The sequence below is a fragment of the Pan troglodytes genome, chromosome 16 (assembly GCF_028858775.2).
Source record: "Pan troglodytes isolate AG18354 chromosome 16, NHGRI_mPanTro3-v2.0_pri, whole genome shotgun sequence".
NCBI classification, from domain to species: domain Eukaryota; kingdom Metazoa; phylum Chordata; class Mammalia; order Primates; family Hominidae; genus Pan; species Pan troglodytes.
The window spans coordinates 51,517,880-51,534,306 of record NC_072414.2 but is presented as its reverse complement, the minus strand read 5'-3'; the positions used below and the strand labels follow the sequence as shown (position 1 = coordinate 51,534,306).

General features: G+C 40.4%; 1 protein-coding gene across 4 annotated transcripts in view; it reads right to left on the bottom strand.

The window, feature by feature from the left end:
- Positions 1 to 243: 243 nt before the first annotated feature.
- The window catches only part of FAM81A (family with sequence similarity 81 member A), a 123,211-nt gene continuing 107,027 nt past the window's right edge, over positions 244 to 16,427 (bottom strand). For all 4 annotated transcript variants that reach the window (XM_054667610.2, XM_510450.7, XM_009429245.5 and 1 more), the window contains 4 exons: positions 15,024 to 15,130; positions 9,383 to 9,518; positions 6,968 to 7,163; positions 244 to 2,547 (listed from right to left, as the gene is read on the bottom strand). In XM_054667610.2, the coding sequence (XP_054523585.1) occupies positions 2,423 to 2,547; positions 6,968 to 7,163; positions 9,383 to 9,518; positions 15,024 to 15,130 (564 nt within the window). In that variant the 3' untranslated portion in view covers positions 244 to 2,422. The remainder of the gene's footprint in view (positions 2,548 to 6,967; positions 7,164 to 9,382; positions 9,519 to 15,023; positions 15,131 to 16,427) is intronic.

Here is a 16,427-nt window from a genome sequence, read left to right as displayed (position 1 = left end):
CACCCGAGAACTGCCAAGAGACAAGAAGGCTGCAGAGAAGGCCCTACAGCCCCGAAGCCCACAGACCAGCAGCTCCCAATGACATTCCAGTCGTCAGAGGAGCTGCCAGGACTTGAGCACTTTATTTCAACCATCAAAGCGTTTCCACAGAGAGCAAACAGAAATCTTTCCTATGGCATTTTACCTAATTAAGTCTTCAGCTCAACACTGAAAGACTTTTCAATTTAAAAATCATACACCACATTTATGTGAAAATTTTACTTTTCTTTTTATTGCAAATTTCTGGTAAAGGAAAGAACATGGAAGCTGATTCTCATTTGAGCTTTGGTGAGAAGAGAACTGCACTGTGGCTCGACAGCTCACCACCTCGGCTGCACACCCAAACACGCGGAGGCCTCGGGCACGCACTGATGCCTGCGACCCACCTCCCAGAGGTTCTGACTTAATCGGTCTAGGAGGCACAGCGGGGCATCAGTAGCTTTCCCAACTCCTCCGGATGATTTCAACATGTAGCCAAGGTGAGCACACCTGCGGTGGCTCATCTCAAGGGGCTGGCAATGTCAGAAGCACCTGAGAAGCTCAGCTGACAGCCAAGTGTCACCTGCTTACATCACTCCTTGGCCAGAGTCCAGCTGGTGTTCCCCGCCTCCCTCTTCCCAGGTGTCGATGTTCTGATTCCTTCTCCTCAAAGACCCCAGAGGACAGAGATGCTGGAGGGGGTGTGGCTTCCTGTGCTGTGGTTTGTGCTTAAACGTGGAGAACCACATAAACCACGTGTACGCTACCACAAAAGAAATTCACTTTCTGATTGCAAAACAGCATTCGCCTTTTTTTATTTGTTAAGTGGAAATTTGTGGCAAAATAAGAAAATATGTGTTGGATAATATAGTCCCTATATAACCTCTCATGTCCAAATTTGAAAAAAAAAAAATTCTCAAGCCATTGACAGCAAAATATGTACTTTAGCAGCATATTTTATATGGGTAAACAGTAATAGCCAGTTAGATACTTCATTTGTGATTTATCCTAAAAATAGAAAATGCTTTTTATTTTCCTGAGTCCTTGGCGAACAAAAAACATTTTTTTCTTTTTAATTGTTAAAGTATTCCTGTTTTTCTTTTTCCTGGGACACCCTCACAGTTCAGAACGTTGTGTCTCACTGTCAGTTTTTACATACAGAGATGAACAAACAGCACTGGGGCCAATTTTCAATGACTGATCAAATATGGTGATTGAAAATAAAACACCCATCATCTACAAAGTTGCTCAAGATGAAAGTTTCTTACAGTGCTATAAATGCAATATCGATTTGAATTGTTGTCCATACAAAAGTATGAATTTCTATTCCATTAGTAATACTGAATGATTAATACCTTAACAGTGATAAAATTTTTAGAACATTTAAAAAATACAGAGGATTCCAGGTTTACATCATACTTCTGAGGGATTATCATACTTTCTATTTTGTCTGCAAAACTTTTACAGAGTACAGTGCATTGACATGATAAAACCAAGGCACAAAAATACAGTTACGATAAGTGTATATAAACCCTAGCACTTTGTGCCAATTTTGGAAACAGATCATAAAGTCTGAAAAATTATCACATTCTATTTGATTAGTGAACAATTAATTGTGCAGTAAATAGACTGTTAACCACCATTCCATTATTAAATATATGGCTATCACTATACAGGTTGTGGATAATTCAAAAATAGTTTTAAATATTAAAACCTGTAATATCTAGGTGGTCAACGCAGATATTGAGCCTTACATTATCTAAATAAGTTTCCATTTAATTTGCAATCCACATGGCAGTTAGCAATTTTTAAACTATTTCCATTACACAAATGGTGGGGTTTATTCTAAATGTTAAATCCTTTCCCCTTACAAAAGACAGAAGATTTACAAGAAGATAACCAATATAAGAAGTGCATAGACAACGATAATAAAATCCAAATTGGACTCAAAGGTTGAAGTCTAATCTACTGGGACATTCTCTTAATTTAGGGTGAGGAGCAACACATTCCTGTGATGATTCATTAGTTTCTTAATTAAAAAAAAATCCCCACGACATTTTTCAAAATAGTAAACAGTCTTCATTAGTGCATCAAGCATTGAAGAAAAATTGTCGTCTTTCCATTCATAAAATGAAGAAGATAAAAGCCTTTCAAAATCCAGGGCGGGGGATTTCCATTGAATTTAGAGAAGTGAAATAAACTGGTAAAAACTGTATTTCATACTTTTAACGAAAGAGTATTTTCAAGACTCAAGGTAAACATTTAGACCCATAAAAACACATTTCTTGGCACATGCACGCCATGGATGGAACAATCCTGAATGCAGCGATGGCCTGGCTACAGAGGTATCCGGCTCCTAGCCCCACTGGCAAAACTGTCTTTTAGGACCTTGTCCCAGCTCCCTTCACATGGGGGTCTCTGGCTTCTGCATCAGCTGGATTTGCTTCTGTAGCTGGTCCCTGTCCAGCTTCATCTTGGCCTCGAGAACTTGCCTGAGGGATCCTATGCTTTCATAGACGGCTGTAAACCCTTGAAGGAGAGGTAAATTTCACAACAGTTAACAATTTTTTTAAAATGCTGTATCAAATTCTATAGTATCTACTAATGGTTGATTCAGGCAAAAATTATTAATAGATGCTAAAACCTCTGGGATGAAAGTATGATGGGGAACAGGTGAGTTTCTAGTTTCTCCCTAGAGATTACTTTTTAATTACAAAAAGGAAAAAGGAACTATTACAATGGAGAAGACTGTCATATACCCCTTTAACCAAGTGATCAAAGCTCACGTCACCAATACTGGGAGAAACAACATCACGTAACTCCTGAAAAGATACCCTGAGCAGGGCACAACATCACTTCTTGACATTTTTAAAGAATACCAAAATACACAACCTAAATTATATCAAGATGAAGCAAACAGGCCTGGTACGGTGGCTCATGCCAGTAATCCCAGCACTTTGGGAGGCCAAGGCGGATGGATCACCTGAGGTCAGGAGTTCGAGCCAGCCTGGCCAACATGGCAAAACCCTGTCTCTACTAAAAATACAAAACTTAGCTGGGTATGGTGGCACACACCTGTAGTCCCAGCTACTCGGGAGGCTGAGGCAGGGAGAATTGCTTGAACCCAGGAAGCGGACGTTGCAGTGAGCCGAGATTGTGCTACTGCACTCCAGCCTGGGCGACAGAGCAAGACTCATCTCAAAAAAAAAAAAAAAAATGAAGCAAACAAATCTAAACTAGGGATAGTCTACAAAATGCTGGCTGGCTGGTAGTCTTTAAAAATGTCAACATCACTGAGAAACTGATCCAGATTAATAGAGACTAAATAAAGAAACATGACAACTAAATACGATGTGTAATTCTGGATTAGAACCTGAAGGGCCAACATCACCAATTATAGGAAAAATACAAATTAAAACCACAATGAGTTATCACCTCACACCTGTTAGGATGGCTATTATCAAAAAGACAAAAGAGTACAAGCATTAGCGAGGGTGTGAAGAAAGGGGAACACTTGTACACTGTTGGTGGGAATGCAGGATGGGGCAGCCATAGTGGAAAACAGTATAGGGCAGGGGTATCCAAACTTTCGGCTTCCTTGGGCCACACTGAAAGAATTGTCTTGGGCAATACAAATACACTAACACTAATGATAGCTGATGAGTGATTTAAAAAAAAAAATCACAAAAAAATCTCATAATGTTTTAAGAAAGTTTACGAATTTGGGTTAGGCTGCATTCAAAGCCATCCTGGGTCGCATGCGGCCTGTGGGATGTGGGTTGGACAAGCTTGGTATAGAGGTTACTAAAGAAATTTAAAATAGAACTACCATACGACCCAGCAATCTCACTACTGGGTATATTCCCAAAGGAAATTAAATTACTGCCTCATAAAGATATCTGCACTCCCCTGTTCACTGCACCATTATTTACAATAGCCAAGATATGGAAACAACTGAAGTGTGTCCATCAAAAAATTAGTGAATAAAGAAATTGTGTATATATACATATGATGAATATTATTCAGCTTTACAAAAAAGGAGAGCCTGCCATTTGTCACAAATGGATAAAAATGGAGGACATTATGCTAAGTGAAATAAGACAGATACAGAAAGAAAAATACTGCACAATCTCATATGTGGAATCTAAAAAAAGAAAAGGAAGGAAGAAGGGAAGGGGAGGGGAGGGGAAGGGAAAGGAAGGGAAGGGAAGGGAAAGGAAAGGAAAGAAAGGAAGAAAGAAAAGAAAGAGAAAGAAAGAAAGGAAAGAAAGAGAGAGAAAGAGAGAAGGAGGGAGGGAGGAAGGAAGGAAGGGAGGAAGGAAGGAAGGGAGGGAGGGAGGGAGGGAGGAAGGCAGGCCGAGGCGGGTGGATTACTTGAGGTCAGTAGTTCGAGACCAGCCTGGCCAACACCATGAAACTCCATCTCTACTAAAAATACAAAAATTAGCTGGGCCTGGTGGTGCACATCTACAATCCCAGCTACCCGCGAGGCTGAGGTATGAGAATCACTTGAACTTGGGAAGAATAGGTCGCAGTCAGCCGACACTGCACCACTGCACTCCAGCCTGGGCGACAGAGCAAGACTCTGTCTAAAAAAAAAAAAGAAAAGAAAGAAAGTCAAAAACATAGAGAATAAAATGGTGGTTGCCAAAGGTGGGGCGGAAGAGGAGGAAATGGGGAGATGCAGGTCAAAAGATACAAATTGCTGATATGGAGAATGAACAAGACCAGACGTCTAATGTACAGCATGAGGACTACAGTCAATAATATTGTATTGTATTTGGGATTTTTGCTAAAAGAGTACATTTTCAGGTGTTCTTGCCATACACACACACACACACACACACACACACACACACACAAATACCTGTGAGATGATACATATGTTAACCTGCTTGAATACAGTAACTATTTCACTATGTATATATATATCAAAATATAAACATCTTGTTGTATACCTTAAATATACACAACAATTTTTTTATTTAAAAAACATGTAATTAGAAAAAAAAGACACTAGACTGGAAAAGGGTTGCTATAAAGGAAATAATGGCACGTTGAAAATTGAATATTAAAAAATATTTCATTGATGATACATTGTATTAAAGTTATTTATAAGAGAACATCCTTGTTCTTAGGATATATACACTGAAATAATAAAAGGGCAACCAGGCAGCGGCTCACACCTGTAATTCCAGCGCTTTGGCAGGTCAAGGCAAGAGGACTGCTTGAGGCCAGGAGTTCCAGACCAGTCTGGGCAACAAACTGAGGACCCATCTCTAAAAAAATTTTTTAAATAAAAAAATGAGCTGGGCATGGTGGCACATGCCCATAGTCCTAGCTGCTCAGGAGGTCGAGGCAGGGGGTTCACCTGAGCCCAGGAGGCTGTAGTGAGCTACGATCACACCACTTCACCCCAGCCTAGGCAACAGAGTGAGCCTCTGTCTCATTCTGTCATTTTTTTTAATTTCCAAAAAAATGGAAATAATAAAGGGGTAAAAAGGCATCATGAGGCTAGGCCTGGTGGCTCTCGCCTGTAATCCCAGCACTTCAGCAGGCCGAGGCGGGAGGATCATTTGAGGTTGGGGGTTCAAGACTAGCCTGGCCAACATGGTGAAACCTTGTTTCTATTAAAAAAAAAAAAAAAAAATTAGCCGGCCATGATGTCAGGCACCTGTAATCCCAGCTACTCAGGAGGCTGAGGCAGGAGAATCGCTTGAACCCTGAAGGCAGAGGTTGCAGTGAGCCAAGATCACACCACTGCACTCCAGGCTGGCAACAGAGCAAGATTCTGTCTCCAAAACAAAAAAAAAAAAGGAAGAAAGAAGAAATATATTGTCTTTGTAATAAAGAAAATGGCTTTATTTTTTAAAAGGCTCACATGCTTTTCATATTAGGTGCTAAATATTAACATCCTCAATGGTATGTTAAATAACAATACATTCCTTCAGGGAATGATGCGAGGTTAAACATTGATGAAATATTCAAATACCATATTTTAATAGTCCAAAGACTAAGCAAGAAAATTCATTTTTATCTTTACAAGTTCTCCAATTCATGTATTTAATTGTAGCTCCTGTAAATAAAATAATAAACATTTGGTGGTAATAACAAAATTATTCTAGGGATAACTAGCACTTTTATTTCCATGTGGCCAAAATAGAACAATTTCACAGAAGAAAATTCATGGAATCATACAATTGGAAGAAGCTAGGAGAGAATTTAGTTCCACTTCTCACACTACAGGAACGTCTTCTTCCTGACCACAATCGACCAGCCTCTACTTGAATATTTTCTGTAACAAAGAGCTCTCAAGCTCCGAAAGCCATCAGTCTTTTAGGACTCATTAACTTTAAGGTACTTCTGCCTCATATTGAGTTAAAATCTGTCTTCGGGTACCTTCCACTTAGTGGTCACAGTTCTGTATTCCTGAGTTCAGAGCGTAAATCTAATGCCTCCCGTATATGACAGCACTCAGAACTTGAAATCAGTGCTAATGTTCTCCTCTAAGCAAGTGTGAATTAATGGGCCCTGCTGACCTGCCAGTAGAGGAAAATCATTCATTGCCAGGGTGGTACTGTACTGCTAGCACTATAAAATAAGCCCTCAAAACCCCCTCAAAGATATGTGCTTCCTTCTGAGACATGTTAACCTTGGCTATGAACAGAAAAGAATTGGCCGATGGTGCTGAAGGAAATGTACCTCAGTTGCAGGCTAAGCAATTTCAGTTTTGTTTGCCTGTCTCTCACGGTGGCTCTTTATATAGCTGAAATTCAAACAGCATTGTAGCTACTTAGAAAATACAGCACAGCTACTCAGAAAATCAACTAAGGATATTTCACGGTTATTACCATTAGCCAGGTTCATAGGTAGTTGCAGGGGATACTAATTAATAGGTTTTCGAACAAACAGAAAATAAAGCACGTGAGCTGTTTTGGTTTTGGCCTACCAGCATTAACTTCCGCTTTCATTTCCTTGATGTTCTGGTTCATCTGTAACTCCAGCTTGGTGATTCGCCCGTGCATCTTCTCCTCTTCTTGCCTTGTTCTCTGACCATCAAAAGTCTTCTTTTGACCCTCTTCTATTTTGTCAAGCCTGGCTGACATCTGGCTGAGCTTCTTCTCCATATCCCTTTCACTGGCTCCCTGAGATCCATGATAAGAACTGCACTTAATCACTCCAAAAAGAAATCTGCATTGCATTCACATCAGCCATAATATCGTTTAACAACAATCTGCAAGAAACAGATTCGCAAAAGCTGCTTGTTGCCCACCATAATATCCGTTCTCCCTTTCTTCCTTAACAGATCCATGATTTTCGGCTGGGTACAAGGTCATTCAAAACAAAGACTACTTTTTCAGGCTGGGTGCGGTGGCTCACGCCTGTAATTCCAGCATTTTGGGAGGCCGAGGCAGGCAGATCACTTGACGTCAGGAGTTCGAGACAAGCCTGGCCAACATGGTGAAACCCTGTCTTTATTAAAAATACAAAAATTAGCCAGGAATGGTGGTGGGTGCCTGTAATCCCAGCTACATAGGAGGCTGAGGCAGGAGAATCACTTGAACCGGGAAGGCGAGGTTGCAGTGAGCCAAGATCTCGCCATTCCACTCCAGCCTGGGTAACAGAGTGAGATTCTGTCTCAAAAAAAAAAAAAAAAAACCACTACACTCAATGAGATGTAAGTACAAGTGTATATGGCAGCTTCCAGGAAAAGTTAAAAGACAGCTGATGTATGTCCTTACTTCTTCCTTCGTCCTTCCCTTTCTGGAATTCAGCCAGAATGGCTGGAGCTCTAGCAGCTATATTGAATTATGAAGATATGGATCACTCTAGGGTTGGCAAAAAGTTAAACTGGAAGGATCCTGGGTCACTGAGGACTGAGAAGCTATCATACCAGTCCTGCATTACCTATACCCAGACTTCCGTTATGCGAAATAAAAAACAAGTTTCTATTTCATGAAAGCCACCATTATCCTGGGGTTTACTGTTAGCTATTAAACCAATCCATATATAAACAGTGATCCAAAGACCAAGAATTATTAGTACAAATGTATTAGTATAAATCCAAGTAAGCCAATTAGTAGATGTGATGGAAATATGGGGAAATACTTAAAAGAACATATTTAATATTTTAAATATATATAAAATCATATATGAAAATTAAGTCTTTCCTTTCCTTTTTCCTTTCCACATGCTTGGTTTTTATGGGAATCTGTGTCTGCCAGTGAGCTTGGAGGCCAAGACTGCAAACTCCAAGCTTTAAGTGGGTTATGGCATGATACTCCTCTCTTGATGGTGCTCAATGCAGAGTCTGCAATTCAACAGCTCCACATCTGGAGAGAGCAGAGTCAGAGATGTACTGCACCAGTCATTTCAGCTCAATCATCAATATCCAACAAGAGGAAACAGTACAAGAAAAGGGAAGGGAGACAGAGATGTCATGCTAAATAATGAAAACCAATGAAACTTTGCTTGCCAGGTACTGGTTTGGGAGCATAACAATTTTGAATACTACATATGCAAGACTTTTTTTTTTTTTTTTTTTGAGATAGAGTCTCACTCTGTCGCCCAGGCTGGAGTGCAGCGTGCAGTCATAGCTCACTGCAGTTTTGACCTTCCTGGGCTCAAGGTGGATTCAGGCTCAGCCTCCTGAGTAGCTGGGACTACAAGCGTGTGTCACCATGCTCAGCTAATTTTTGTGTTTTTTGTAGAGATGGGGTTTCACCATGTTTCCCAGGCTGGTCTCGAACTCCTGGGCTCAAGCGATCCTCCCGCCTCAGCCTCCCAAAGTGTTGGGATTACAGGAGTGAGCCACAGTGCCCAGCACAAGACTTTCTTGATATCGTTTTTGAGCAGTTCTACAAACCTTAGCTCTGTGAGAGACTGGGATGAAGGAGAAGGAAAATGGGGAAAAAAATGGTGGATTCTGTTTACATGTTGCACTGTGGTATCTCACATGTAGCTACAGTAGAATGGCGTGATCTGGAGACAGAAATCTATTCAACACCAGGCAAAAAGGCAAAACCAGATCAAGAAATTAAAACAAACAAGAATGAAGTTGGTGATTCTTAGTTTTATGTAGAAACAAAGATGAACGATTTGGATCATTAAGGTTTTAGCTTAAGTTCATCTTAACTGAAAGTACTGAAATTTTCTACTTAGTCTTTGTTAACCAAAACAAGTCAGAGTGTTCTATCTCTTTATGAAGAATACAAAGAATCAATATGGAACTATGGAAATGGATTTTAAGGCAAGAAACAATTGAACAGCTAAATCAGTGATAAATTACTAGGTATTATTATTCAAACAGTGTAGGCCCCCACTGAATAACTTTACTAAATTATTGCTAAACATCAATACCTACACTGTTTTCCTTAACAATCAAGGAAAGCTGATCAATTTTCTGTAAAAGCTCTTTTTCTATCCGTTCTTGTTCCTGTTGCAACCAACTCCGTGCAGATAATATCTGGTTACTGAGTTCCTCAACTGTACCTTTAAATCTAAAAAAAAAAAAAAAAATTGCAAGTTAGATGTAAAACAGTTTTTTTATTTTTTATTTTTTTATTTTAAGTTCCGGGGTACATGTTCAGGATATACAGATTTGTTACACAGGTAAACATGTGCCATGGTGGTTTGCTGCATCTGTCAACCCATCACCTAGGTATTAAACCCTGCATCTATTAGCTATTTTTCCTGATGCTCTCCCTTGCCCCCCCATGCCCCCAAGCCCCAGTATGTGTTGGTCCCCTCCCTGTGTCCACATGTTCTCATTGTTCAGCTCCCACTTATAAGTAAGAACATGTGGTGTTTGGTTTTCTGTTCCTGTGTTACTTTGCTGAGGATAATGGCTTCCAGCTCCATCCATGTCCCTGCAAAGGGCATGATCTCATTCCTTTTTATGGTTGCATAGTATTCCATGGTATATAAGTACCATATTTTCTTTATCTAGTCTATCATTGATGGACATTTCGGTTGATTCCATGTCTTTGCTATTGTGAATAGTGCTGCAGTGAACATACGTATGCATGTATCTTTGTAACTGAATGATGTATATTCCTTTGGGTATATGCCCAGTAATGGGATTGCTGGGTCAAATGGTATTTCTGGTTCTAATAATTTTTTTAATGACATCATACAATATCAATTTCCAACTATCATATTTCTGGTATATATGCCAGCATTAAACTAGGCTCAATCAGAATTACGTATTTACCTTTTCTTAGAATTGCACTTAGCACTAACTTGGGAAGCTGGTAAGGCAGGAGAATACAACAGATAAACCATCTGATGGTGCTTCCTACCCACGAGGAGTACGCGGCACAGGCACTGAGGTGACACAGCGACACAGAGCTGGGCCAGCCGCAGACCCCTGCAGTTCCGAGGGTCCACGATACTCCTGGCTCAGAGGACACAATGTCTCTCATCTCCTCTTCTAGGGTCCCCTTCTTCCCCAGGCTCTTCCTCCTAGTCCCTTTTATCTCTTGGGACTAGAACCTGGCTCCCTTTCTGTCTAACATTCCCCAAATTGCCCTTGTCCTCTATGGATATTTCCTAATGTAAATCAAAAGAAAAATTGAAAGAAAAAAATAAAACCCTCCCATCCTTCCATTCCTCTCCCTTCCCAAATTCCTTATAACTGTCCATACCTGCTACCTCCCTCTTAATTACTTCTTTCCAGTTTTTATTATAATATGTAATAAAATACAGAAGAATGTATGTGATGTAGACATGTGACTTAAATAATGATAACATGAACACCCATTGTAGTAGAGCTACCACTTGTCCTGCAATATCTGTTCTCTTCTTCTTCCTTATTAAGAAGCCCTCAAATGTTAACTGGGTACATGGCTGCCTAGCCAGAGACCACATTTCCCAGGATCCCTTGCAGCGAGATGTAGCCTCATGATGCATAAAAGTCATAAGCACGCCTTTCCAGTCATATCTTTAAAAACAAAGCTTCTGCCCTGGACTCTCTCCCTGTCCCAGGTGACTGGGAAGGGACAAGGACTGGAGCCTTGGAAAAACCCCACTGAGTTGCGACTGCTGCCTGTCTCCTCTGGACCACTGATCTCTGCACTGTTATGTGAGAGCCAGCATGGAAGCCCTAAGTACACAACCGTGAACCCCTGCCAGGTAAGACATGGAACACTGCCAGGACCTTAGAAGACCCAAGTGTACTCTGCGATCACCCCACAACCCAAGAAGTAACCATTAACTGGAACTTATTGTTCTTCATCATTTTATTCTATTGGTTTGGATCCTAAAACAGCATATTTTTCAGCATTGCTTTTTTTTTTTTTTTTTTTTTTTTGAGATGGAGTTTCGCTCTGTCGCCCAGGCTGGAGTACAGTGGTGTGATTTTGGCTCACTGCAACCTCTGCCTCTCAGGTTCAAGTGATTCTCCGGCCTCAGCCTCTTGAATAGCTGGGACTACCGGCGCGCACCACCATGCCTGGCTAATTTTTGTATTTTTGTAGAGACAGGGTTTCACCATGTTGGCCAGGCTAGTCTCCCAAACTCAAGTGATCTGCCTGCCTTGGCCTCCCACAGTGCTGGGATTACAGGCGTGAGCCCCCTCGCCTGGCCAGCATTGCATATTTTTAAATTTTATATAAATGGAACGTACTAAAGTGTGAGTTTTCTACTCGTTTTTCACTCAACATATGTCTGTGAGATTCATTCATGCTGATTTGTATAGCTGTAGTGAATTCATTTTCATTGTTGAATAATATTCAATTTTATGAATATACCACAGCTTATCCAGTCTTCCGTTGATGGACATTTGTTTTGGTTTGTTTTTATCCATCTTTGCTATTAAAAATAATGCTGTTATGGGCCGGGTGCAGTGGTTTACGCCTGTAATCCCAGCACTTTGGGAGGCCGAGGTGGGCAGATCACGAGGTCAGGAGATTGAGACCATCCTGGCTAACATGGTGAAACCCCATCTCTACCAAAAATACAAAAATTAGCTGGGCATGGTGGCACATGCCTGTAGTCCCAGCTACTCGGGAGGCTGAGGCAGGAGAATCGTTGAACCCAGAAGGTGGAGGTTGCAGTGAGCCGAGATCAAGCACACTGCGCTCCAGCCTGGCGACAGAGCAAGACTCCATCTCAAAATAAATAAATAAAATAAATAATAATGCTGTTACAAAAATACTGATACATAGCTCCTGGTTCACATTTGGGAGAGTTTCTCTAGGGTCTGAACATGTCCAACTTTTCCAGAAAACACCAGACTGTTTTCTAGAGTGGTTGTACTACTTCACATTTTACTCAGCGCTATAAAGAGGTCCTGTTCCCCACATCCTTGCTAACACTTTCACATATCTGATGTGAACCTGTGTCCTTTGGATTTCTTCTAACGTTTGGAAATTATACACCCAATTTTATTCTTTTAGAATGGAAATTTTAATACACACATTTAATTTATCAAAGTCTAAAGTTATTCAATGTTTCTAATTTGATCCTGAAAAACTCCTAAGAATAATTTCAGAAATCTTCCTCCTCATTTAGATGTTGTCATTGACCTATATTTTAGTTGTGTTTTGATCCTCTGCAAATTTGACTTTAATATTACTGTTTGTTTAGATTTGCCCAGTGTTCATCATATTCTTTGCTCATCCTTTCTTCTTATATTTTGGACCTTCTTTTTGTATTATTTTCTTTGTTTCTTTTTCGTTTTCTTTTTTTGAGATGGAGTCTCGCTCTGTTGCCCAGGCTGGAGTGCAGTGGCATGATTTCAGCTCATTGCAACCTCTGCCTCCTGGGTTCAGGTGATTTCCAGCTACTTTCGTATTTTTAGTAGAGACGGGATTTCACCATGTTGGCCAGGCTGGTCTTGAATTCCTGACCTCAGGTGATCTGCCCGCCTCAGCCTTCCAAAGTGCTGGGATTATGGGCGCGAACCACCACATCCAGCCATGAAGGCTGTCTTTTTAAAATTCCATTAGTGTAGTTTTATTAGTACACTTTGAGTTCTTTTTTTTTTTTTTTTTTTGAGACAGGGTCTCATTCTGTCACTTAGGCTGCAGTGCAGTGGCTCAATCATAGCTCACTACAGCCTCAACCTCCTGGACTCAAGCAATTCTCTTGCCTCAGCCTCCTGAGTAGCTGGGACTATAGGCATGCACAACCATATCCAGCTAACTTTGAGTTCTTATTTGTCTGAAAGATCTTTATTTTTCCACTGGCTGACAATCAGACTGTCAGTATCTGAAGGTACCAGACCACCTTCTCACCCTTAATATGGCTGAGGAATCAGCATTGGTCTAATTTCTATCTCTGCTTTAAGATCTTTCTATATTTATTTGGTGTTCTGTAGTTTTAGAGCACCAAACTGATGTGTCTAGACTTGGCTTTTTACTTATTCTACTGGAATGTAGTTGGCTTTCTTTTTATTTTGAGACAGAGTCCTATTCTATTGCCCAGGCTGGAGTGCAGTGGTGTGATCTCGGCTCACTGCTGCAACCTCTGCCTCCTGGGTTCAAGCAATTCTCATGTCTCACCCTCCCGAGTAGCTGGGATTACAGGCCTGTGCCACCACGCCTGGCTAATTTTTGTATTTTTAGTAGAGACAGGGTTTCACCATGTTAGCCAGGTTGGTCTGAAACTCCTGCCCTCAGGTGATCCATCTGCCTTGGCCTCCCAGAGTGCTGAGATTATAGGCATGAGCCACTGCACCCACCCTGTATTTGGTTTTCTAAGTTTGAGATTTCTCTTTCATCAATTCTGTATGCTTGTCTGCCATTCTCTCTTTTGATACTGCTTCTCCTCTATTCCCTCTATTATCTCTCATAAGATTCTCATTAGGCATAGGTTGGGCCTTCTCACTCTGTCTCCTTCTATTTGTGTCTATTGCTGTCACAAAAAATCACAACTGAGAGCTGGCCCACCTCCCCTGCAGCCTCATGCCCCACTGCTTCACCCTCACTCCCTGTTTCAGTCACCCTCGCCATCTTTCAGTTTCTTGCATGTCACATTCCTCCCACGACAGGCTATTCAACCTCATATATTCTCATCCTACTCTTTACATAGCAAAGCCCCATTCACTCTTCAGCTCTCACCTCAAACATCCCTTCCTCAGGAAGGCCCCACAACCAGGCCTCTCACTCATTCTCACAGCACCGCTGAATTAGTTTCCTGTGGCTGCTCTAACTAATTACTACAAACCTGGTGGCAGAAAACAATACAGATTTATTCTCTTGCAGTTCTGGAAACTGAAAGGCTAAAATAAGTTTCACTGGCGTAAAGTCAAGGTGTCTGTAGGGTGGGTTCTTCTGGAGGCTCTGAGGGGAGAATAGTTCCCTTGCCTTTTGCAGCTTCTAGTGGCCTCCTGTGTTCCTTGGCTTGGAATTCTTTGCCCCGTCCTCAAAGTGCATCACTGCAGTCTCGCTTCCATTGTCACATGGCCTTCTCTCTTGACTGTGACCCTATTGCCTCCCTCTTATAAGGACTCTAGTGATCACATCAGGCTTATCAGATAAAACCCATTTTAAAATCCATAACTTAATCGCATCTGCAAAGTCCCCTTTTGCCATATAAGGTAATATATTCGCAACTTCCAGGGATTAGGATACGAAGATGTTTAGAGGACCATTATTCAGCCTACACAACCATGAACCGAACCTTCAACGCGCTTACCACCATTAGCAATAATATAGTAGATGCTCATTTATGTCATTGATTAATGGTCATCAGCTCCCCAGACTAAACTTCACAAGGATAAGAACAGAGTCTGGTTTGTGTTCATTACCCAGATCCTCAGCCCCTAGGCCATTGAATACTCAATATACACTTGTTGAATGAATAGGTGGATAATTATCCAAACACAAAAAACAATAATTATGAAGGAAAAGTGGCAACATGCTACATGGAAACTTTTCTTTTTAACTTCCATTATTGTTTTCAATTTGTGCAATAAATAAAAACCAAGAGGAAAAAAATCATAGTATTGCATAAACTCATAAAGAACTTTAAGTTTTTTTTTTAATAAGTTGATTGCTTACTTAGTGTCCAAAAGCTGAAGCTGGTGGTTACTGTCTCTGTGAGACATCTTCAGTTTGGTGCTCTGCTCTGATATTGACAAGTCCACTCTGTTCAAAAGCTGAGAAATCTGGAAAAGAAATCTTGCTTATAAATATCACATCTAACGTCTTCAGATGCAACTTCAGAAAACATTTAGTAAGCCATATTGTAGTCAATGGCATTAAGATTCTATCTAATTTGATACATTCATTTATAAGTCTACCTCGTCTTTCCACCTCCATTTTCTTTCTTATATACCCATCGAAAATCAAGACCAGTAGCACTGCCAAAATATTCACCCTGCACTAAGCACTTAATTTTACACATAATTCTCTGAGGAGCAAGCCCAATTCCTACCCAAGACCGCAACTTCTACCAGCTGTCATGATAGTCAACCTTACCTTGGAATTTCTACCATCAGTGTAATGGCTCGTCATAGAAAATAGAATTTTTATTGTTTACAAAATCCATCAAGGTCTCAGATTTACCTCCATAATAAGTCAGGTCACCAGTCAATATAACTTGTAGACTATCTCCCTCCTGTTCCTTTCTCACACCACCTACCCATGTCCCTTGTCTTTACTGAAATTTAACAAAAACCAGTCCTGTGTGAAATTTCTGCCTTTTCTGCAAAAATTAGAATGTTCCATGTTCCTTACTTAAAGATTCATGGTATTTGTCAGATCCAGAAGAAAGAGAAAGAATGTCTCTTTTGATGGATGTCTGTACATATTTGACTTGGCCTGGCTATAAAGAAGCTTATGATTTCCTTAACATCTCTTCTCTGGTGTAGTAATTCCATTCTCACTCATTCTTCAAAAAAGAAATTATTATTGGATTGTCTTTTTATTCTTTTTCATAGTTTTATAATATCTGTATTTTTCACATAAGTAGCTTTATATTCTTATTGGAGATGATTAAGGTATAAATGTATTTAATCCAGTAAGTTAACCAGATGCTCCTATTTTACTGGAATAGTCTCTTTAAACGAACAATAGCAAATAAGGCAGATATTGTAGAAAAAGTCCTAGAAGACAGGCCCTATGATGGCAAAGGGAAACTTTTAAGTGGCCAAAAAACAAACTGAAATGCCAAAAGTTTTGCTTTGTGAAATTAATCTGTGACGTTTGAGGTCAAATACTCTCATATTCATTAACCTGCCTATGCTCTAGCTTTGCCTAATTTTGTCCCACATACAGACTATGTGATGAGGTAGTACATACAATGAGTCCCAGGGAATACATTATTTCCTGAATCAAAAATTGGGACGAGTGGCATGTAAAGGAATGCTTGATCACTTACTTGTGCAAGAGATAGCTTTCAAGGTGTCATTTAGAATTTCTGGAATGTATTAGTTGTTCTAGGAATGTGGTGGTGGGGGGTAG